The sequence below is a fragment of the Piliocolobus tephrosceles genome, chromosome 14, assembly GCF_002776525.5.
Source record: "Piliocolobus tephrosceles isolate RC106 chromosome 14, ASM277652v3, whole genome shotgun sequence".
Lineage (NCBI taxonomy): Eukaryota > Metazoa > Chordata > Mammalia > Primates > Cercopithecidae > Piliocolobus > Piliocolobus tephrosceles.
The window spans coordinates 46,887,977-46,896,543 of record NC_045447.1 but is presented as its reverse complement, the minus strand read 5'-3'; the positions used below and the strand labels follow the sequence as shown (position 1 = coordinate 46,896,543).

Sequence of the window (8,567 nt, the reverse complement as noted above, 5' to 3'; positions counted from 1 at the left end):
TTAGAAATGAACAAAAATTAACAAATGACAATGCTAAGTGTTAGAATGGATGTGGAGAGGTGAGAACTTTTATACACTGCTGTTAGATAGGTAAAATGGTACAACTACTTTGGAGAACAATTTAGTAATAGCAAGTGTAGTTGAAAAAGCATATATTATAAAATCTAGTAATTTCAATCCTAGATGTATACCCTGAAGAATGTGTCCTACATATGCTCAAGGAATCATATGCATTATTTATAAGAGGAACAATTTGGAAATAATTTAAATGAACGAACATAGGAACATAGATAAATTGTAGCATAACCATACTGTAGAACACTATAGAGCTATAAAAATAGAATTGAATGCATCAACGTAGTTGAATATCATAAACATAAATTTTATCCAGAAAACATTCTGGCTAAGAGTACATACAGTAAGGTCGAGTGTGGTGGCTCTTGCCTGTAATCCCAGCACTTTGGGAGGCCAAAGTGGGAGGATTGCTTGAGGCCAGGAGGAGTTTAAGACCAGCTTGGCCAACACAGTGAGATTCCCATCTCTTAAAAAAAAGGAAGGGAAAAAAACGAGTACACACGGTATAATGCATTTTATACAAAATTGTAAAGCATGACAATATTATAGATTATTTGAAGAAGCATACATATTTAGTTCATGTATAAAGAGATTTATGGAGGCTGGGTGCAGTAGATCACGCCTGTAATCCCAGCACTTTGGGAGACACAGGTGGACTGACCATCTGAGGTCAGGAGTTTCAGACCAGCCTGGCCAGTATGGTGAAATCTTGTCTCCACTAAAATACAAAAATATTAGCCAGGCTTGGTGGCTCATGCCTGTAATCCTAGCTACTAGGGAGGCTAAGGCAGGAGAATCTCTTGAACTAGTGAGGGGGAGGTTTCAGTGAGCCTAGACTGCGCCACTGCACTCGAGCCTGGGGCGACAGAGCGAGACTTTGTCTCAGAAACAAGCAAACAGGCCAGGTGCAGGGGCTCACGCCTGTAATCCCAGCAGTTTGGGAGGCCAAGGCGGGCGGATCGCGAGGTCAGGAGACAGAGACCATCCTGGCTAACATGGTGACACCCCGTCTCTACTAAAAAATACAAAAAAGTAGCCGGGCGAGGTGGCGGGCGCCTGTAGTCCCAGCTACTCGGGAGGCTGAGGCAGGAGAATGGCGGGAACCCGGGAGGCGGAGCTTGCAGTGAGCTGAGATCCGGCCACTGCACTCCAGCCTGGGCGACAGAGCGAGACTCCGTCTCAAAAAAAAAAAAAAAAAAATGCAAAAGAAAAAAAAATTAGCTGGGTGTGGTGGCGGGCACCTGTAGTCCCTGCTACACAGGAGGCTGAGGCAGGAGAATGGCATGAACCCGGAAAGCAGAGCTTGCAGTGAGGCGAGATCCCGCCACTGCACTCCAGCCTGGGCGACACTGCGAGACTCCGTGTCAAAAAAAAAAAAAGGAGTTTTCCGGTCCCCCACCCCACGCCCGCCTTCGCCCCTCCCCCCACCTTTATTCCGTTTCCGGTAGAGGCGGGTAGGGTAAGGGAGCTCAGTAAGTCACTTCCGGGCGACTGTTGTTTTATTTCCGGTCTGTGGGACCCGGCTGTGATTTGCTGCTGAGGGCAGTAGCTGCCGTCACTGCTGCCGCCATCATGTCGGACACGGACAGCGAGGAGGATTCGGCTGGAAGCGGCCCATTTTCTTTAGCGGGTATCCTTTTCGGCAACATCAATGGAGCGGGGCAGCTGGAGGGGGAGAGCGTCTTGGATGATGAGTGTAGGAAGCACTTAGCAGGCTTGGGGGCTTTGGGGCTGGGCAGCCTGATCACTGAACTTACGGCAAATGAAGAATTGACCGGGACTGCCGGTACCTTGGTAAATGATGAAGGGTGGATTAGGAGTACAGAAGAAGCTGTGGACTATTCAGACATCAACGAGGTGGCAGAAGATGAAAGCCGAAAATACCAGCAGACGATGGGGAGCTTGCAGCCCCTTCGCCACTCAGATTATGATGAAGATGACTATGATGCTAATTGTGAAGACAGTGATTGCAAGTTGATGCCTCCTCCACCTCCACCCCCGGGACCAATGAAGAAGGATAAGTACCAGGATGCTATTACCTGTGTGTCTGAAAATGGAGAAGGCATCATCTTGCCCTCTATCATTGCCCCTTCCTTTTTGGCCTCAGAGAAAGTGGACTTCAGTAGTTACTCTGACTCAGAATCTGAGATGGGACCTCAGGAAGCAACACAGGCAGAATCTGAGGATGGAAAGCTGACCCTTCCGTTGACTGGGATTATGCAGCATGATGCCACCAAGCTGTTGCCAAGTGTCACAGAACTTTTTCCAGAATTTCGACCTGGAAAGGTGTTACGCTTCCTACGTCTTTTTGGACCAGGGAAGAATGTTCCATCTGTTTGGCGGAGTGCTCGGAGAAAGAGGAAGAAGCATCGTGAGCTGATACAGGAAGAGCAGATCCAGGAGGTGGAATGCTCAGTAGAATCAGAAGTCAGCCAGAAGTCTTTGTGGAACTATGACTATGCTCCACGACCACCTCCAGAGCAATGTCTCTCTGATGATGAAATCACGATGATGGTTCCTGTGGAGTCCAAATTTTCCCAGTCAACTGGAGATGGAGATAAAGTGACAGATACCAAACCAAGAGTGGCTGAGTGGCGTTATGGGCCTGCCCAACTGTGGTATGATATGCTGGGTGTCTCTGAAGATGGCAGTGGGTTTGACTATGGCTTCAAACTGAGAAAAACACAGCATGAACCTGTGATAAAATCTAGAATGATAGAGGAATTTGGGAAACTTGAGGAAAGCAATGGCACTGATCTTCTGGCTGATGAAAACTTCCTGATGGTGACACAGCTGCATTGGGAGGATCATATCATCTGGGATGGGGAGGATGTCAAACACAAAGGGACAAAACCTCAGCGTGCAAGCCTGGCAGGCTGGCTGCCTTCTAGCATGACTAGGAATGCGATGGCTTACAATGTTCAGCAAGGTTCTGCAGCCACTCTGGATGATGACAAACCTTGGTACTCTATTTTTCCCATTGACAATGAGGATCTGGTGTATGGACGCTGGGAGGACAATATCATTTGGGATGCTCAGGCCATGCCCCGGCTGTTGGAACCTCCTGTTTTGACACTTGATCCCAATGATGAAAACCTCATTTTGGAAATTCCTGATGAGAAGGAAGAGGCCACCTCTAACTCCCCCTCCAAGGAGAGTAAGAAGGAATCATCTCTGAAGAAGAGTCGAATTCTCTTGGGGAAAACAGGAGTCATCAAGGAGGAACCACAGCAGAACATGTCTCAGCCAGAAGTGAAAGATCCATGGAATCTTTCCAGTGATGAGTATTATTACCCCAAGCAACAGAGTCTCCGCGGCACCTTTGGAGGGAATATTATCCAGCATTCAATTCCTGCTGTGGAATTATGGCAACCCTTCTTTCCCACCCACATGGGGCCCATCAAAATCCGGCAGTTCCATCGCCCACCTCTGAGAAAGTATTCATTCGGTGCACTCTCTCAGCCAGGTCCTCATTCAGTCCAACCTTTGCTAAAGCACATCAAAAAAAAGGCCAAGATGAGAGAACAAGAGAGGCAAGCTTCAGGTGGTGGAGAGTTGTTTTTTATGCGCACACCTCAGGATCTCACAGGCAAAGATGGAGATCTTATTCTTGCAGAATATAGTGAGGAAAATGGACCCTTAATGATGCAGGTTGGCATGGCAACCAAGATAAAGAACTATTATAAACGGAAACCTGGAAAAGATCCTGGAGCACCAGATTGTAAATATGGGGAAACTGTTTACTGCCATACATCTCCTTTCCTGGGCTCTCTCCATCCTGGCCAATTACTGCAGGCATTTGAGAACAACCTTTTTCGTGCTCCAATTTATCTTCATAAGATGCCAGAAACTGATTTCTTGATCATTCGGACAAGACAGGGTTACTATATTCGGGAATTAGTGGATATTTTTGTGGTTGGCCAGCAGTGTCCCTTGTTTGAAGTTCCTGGGCCTAACTCCAAAAGGGCCAATAGGCATATTCGAGACTTTCTACAGGTTTTTATTTACCGCCTTTTCTGGAAGAGTAAAGATCGGCCACGGAGGATACGAATGGAAGATATAAAAAAAGCCTTTCCTTCTCATTCAGAAAGCAGCATCCGGAAGAGGCTAAAGCTCTGCGCTGACTTCAAACGCACAGGGATGGATTCAAACTGGTGGGTGCTTAAGTCTGATTTTCGTTTACCAACGGAAGAAGAGATCAGAGATATGGTGTCACCAGAGCAGTGCTGTGCTTATTATAGTATGGTAGCTGCAGAGCAACGACTGAAAGATGCTGGCTATGGTGAGAAATCCTTTTTTGCTCCAGAAGAAGAAAATGAGGAAGATTTCCAGATAAAGATTGATGATGAAGTTCACACTGCTCCTTGGAACACTACAAGGGCCTTCATTGCTGCCATGAAGGGCAAGTGTCTCCTAGAGGTGACTGGGGTGGCAGATCCCACAGGGTGTGGTGAAGGATTCTCCTATGTGAAGATTCCAAATAAACCAACACATCAGAAGGATGATAAAGAGCCGCAGGCAGTGAAGAAGACAGTGACAGGAACAGATGCAGACCTTCGTCGCCTTTCCCTGAAAAATGCCAAACAACTTCTACGTAAATTTGGTGTGCCAGAGGAAGAGATTAAAAAGTTGTCCCGTTGGGAAGTGATTGATGTGGTGCGCACAATGTCAACAGAACAGGCTCGTTCTGGAGAGGGGCCCATGAGTAAATTTGCCCGTGGATCAAGGTTTTCTGTGGCTGAGCATCAAGAGCGTTACAAAGAGGAATGTCAGCGCATCTTTGACCTACAGAACAAGGTTCTGTCATCAACTGAAGTCTTATCAAGTGACACAGACAGCAGCTCAGCTGAAGATAGTGACTTTGAAGAAATGGCAAAGAACATTGAGAACATGTTGCAGAACAAGAAAACCAGCTCTCAGCTGTCACGTGAATGGGAGGAGCATGAGCGGAAGGAACTACAGCGAATGCTACTGGCAGCAGGCTCAGCAGCATCAGGAAACAATCACAGAGATGATGACACAGCTTCCGTGACAAGCCTTAACTCTTCTGCCACTGGACACTGTCTCAAGATTTATCGCACATTTCGAGATGAAGAGGGGAAAGAGTATGTTCGCTGTGAGACAGTCCGAAAACCAGCTGTCATTGATGCCTATGTGCGCATACGTACTACAAAAGATGAGGAATTCATTCAAAAATTTGCCCTTTTTGATGAACAACATCGGGAAGAGATGCGAAAGGAGCGGCGGAGGATTCAAGAGCAACTGAGGCGGCTTAAGCGGAACCAGGAAAAGGAGAAGCTTAGGGGTCCTCCTGAGAAGAAGCCCAAGAAAATGAAGGAGCGTCCTGACCTAAAACTGAAATGTGGGGCATGTGGTGCCATTGGACACATGAGGACTAACAAATTCTGCCCCCTCTATTATCAAACAAATGTGCCACCTTCCAACCCTGTTGCCATGACAGAAGAGCAGGAGGAGGAGTTGGAAAAGACAGTCATTCATAATGATAATGAAGAACTTATCAAGGTTGAAGGGACCAAAATTGTCTTGGGGAAACAGCTAATTGAGAATGCAGATGAGGTTCGCAGAAAATCTCTGGTTCTCAAGTTTCCTAAACAGCAGCTTCCTCCAAAGAAGAAACGGCGAGTTGAAACCACTGTTCATTGTGACTATTTGAATAGACCTCATAAGTCCATCCACCGACGCCGCACAGACCCTATGGTGACGCTGTCATCCATCTTGGAGTCTATCATCAATGACATGAGAGATCTTCCAAATACATACCCTTTCCACACTCCAGTCAATGCAAAGGTTGTAAAGGACTACTACAATATCATCACTCGGCCAATGGACCTACAAACACTCCGTGAAAATGTACGTAAATGCCTCTACCCATCTCGGGAAGAGTTCAGAGAGCATCTGGAGCTAATTGTGAAAAACAGTGCAACCTACAATGGTCCAAAACACTCACTGACTCAGATCTCTCAATCCATGCTGGATCTCTGTGATGAAAAACTCAAAGAGAAAGGAGACAAATTAGCTCGCTTAGAGAAAGCTATCAACCCCTTGCTGGATGATGATGACCAAGTGGCGTTTTCTTTCATTCTGGACAACATTGTCACCCAGAAAATGATGGCAGTTCCAGATTCTTGGCCATTTCATCACCCAGTTAATAAGAAGTTTGTTCCAGATTATTACAAAGTGATTGTCAATCCGGTGGATTTAGAGACCATACATAAGAACATCTCCAAGCACAAGTATCAGAGTCGGGAGAGTTTTCTAGATGATGTAAACCTTATTCTGGCCAACAGTGTTAAGTATAATGGACCTGAGAGTCAGTATACTAAGACTGCCCAGGAGATTGTGAACGTCTGTTACCAGACATTGACTGAGTATGATGAGCAGTTGACTCAACTTGAGAAGGATATTTGTACAGCTAAAGAAGCAGCTTTGGAGGAAGCAGAATTAGAAAGCCTGGACCCAATGACCCCAGGGCTCTATACACCTCTGCCTCCTGATTTGTATGATACCAACACATGCCTCAGTATGTCTCGAGATACCTCTGTATTTCAAGATGAGAGCAATATGTCTGTCTTGGATATTCCCACTGCCACTCCAGAAAAGCAGATGTGCCAGGGCCGAGGTAGGCTGAGCGAGGAAGACTCTGATGTAGATATTGAAGGGTGCGATGATGACGAGGAGGATGGGAAACCTAAGCCTCCAGCCCCAGAAGGTGAAGATGGAGATGGTGATCTTGCAGATGAAGAGGAAGGAACTGTACAACAGCCTCAAGCCAGTGTCCTGTATGAGGATTTGCTTATGTCTGAAGAAGAAGATGATGAGGAATATGCTGGGAGTGATGAGGAAGGAGACAATTCTTTCTCTGCCATCCAGCTGAGTGAAAGTGGAAGTGACTCTGATGTGGATCTGGTGGAGTAAAACCCAAACAACCCCACATGCTTCAGCATGCTTCAGGAGAACACAAGGATGGGCATGGAAAATGAAGAAAGCATGATGTCCTGTGAGGGAGACAGTGGGGAGGCTTCCCATGGTTTGGAGGGTAGCAACATCAGTTATGGGAGCTATGAGGAGCCTGATCCCAAGTCGAACACCCAAGACACAAGCTTCAGCAGCATTAGAAATTTCCAGATGGGCATGGTAGCTCACACCTGTAATCTCAGCACTCTGGGAGGCCGAGGTGGGCGGATCACCTGAGGTCAGAAGTTCGAGACCAGCTTGGCCAACATAGCAAAACTTCATCTCTACTAAAAATATGAAATTTAGCCAGGCGTGGTGGTGCATGCCTGTAATCCCAGCTACTCGGGAGGCTGAGGCAGGAGAATCACTTGAACCCAGGAGGCAGAGGTTGCAGTGAGTGGAGATCATGCCACTGCACTCCAGCCTGGGCGAAAGAGTGAGATTCCATCTCAAAAAAAAAAAAAAAAAAAAAATTCCAAGCATGGTATCATCTCACTTTTTAAATGTACAGGCTGGAACAGATAAGAGCCTTCCTGCTGGGACAGAGACTTGGGTTCTAGTGGACTCTGCTACACTTAAATCTATGTGATATACTGCCCATTATTTTATTATTTAATTATGCAATGCCTAGTTCCTAAATGGATTTGAGGCAAATTACTGTAAATTTTGAAACAGCCTATATGTCAGAAATTATAATGTTGCCATCTAAATGTTTTCTGTCCCTCCCGCCTCAGGGGAAATGGTAGGAAAATGGTAAGTTTCTTAGGGCAATGACTGTGTCTTGTGTTTCTTTTCATGCTTAGGATATGGTTCTGTGCATAGTAAGTACTCAGTAAATGTTCCTAGAATCATAAAACCCTCAACAGATATGTTACTGAGCATCTGCTTTTCATGATAAGCTCTCTATCAGATCCTTGGTATACAAAGGTAAATAAGACAAATCCCTTTTACCCAAAGAGCTCACCATCGAGTTGGGGGAGGGGAAGTGGAATTCAAAACATGTTAATAAATCATTATAGTACTGTGAGATAAATGCAATTAAGAAGCTTGCTGTAAAGTATAGGGGAAATAGAGGAGTAATCATGTCTGAAAAGTCAGGGAAGTCTTCCTAGAGATAATTTGCAAGCTGATTGTTTTAGAATTAGTAGAAGTTTGCCAGATGGAAAAGTCCAGGCAAAGTGTAACATGAATGGAAAAGCCACAGTCTAGAAATGGCAGAATGTGTTTCTAGTTTGTTTGTTTGTTTGTAACTGCCGTGTTCCAGGAAGGATTTAGGATGGTTTATAGTCCAGTCCTTTAATGCTGGAATGGCTAGAGATGAGACTGAAAGATGGGCAGGAAGTACATCATCACAAGCTTTGTGTTTGATGTTAATGTGTATGATTTTTATATTATGGGAAATAAGCTGTTAGAGGAGTGATGTAATCAGGTTTGTGTTTTAGAAATCTGTGTAATGTGTGAATGAAGAAAGAAATTGAAGAATCATATATAACAGATATATGTGATTCCATTTTTGT

The 8,567-nt window shown here is 45.4% G+C and overlaps 1 protein-coding gene across 1 annotated transcript; it reads left to right on the top strand.

The window, feature by feature from the left end:
* The first annotated feature begins 1,558 nt into the window (after positions 1 to 1,558).
* On the top strand, positions 1,559 to 7,101 carry TAF1L (TATA-box binding protein associated factor 1 like). The gene has a single exon (XM_023194130.1). It carries the CDS (start codon positions 1,648 to 1,650, stop codon positions 7,009 to 7,011), a length of 5,364 nt encoding a protein of 1,787 aa, XP_023049898.1. The 5' UTR covers positions 1,559 to 1,647; the 3' UTR covers positions 7,012 to 7,101.
* Positions 7,102 to 8,567: the final 1,466 nt, after the last annotated feature.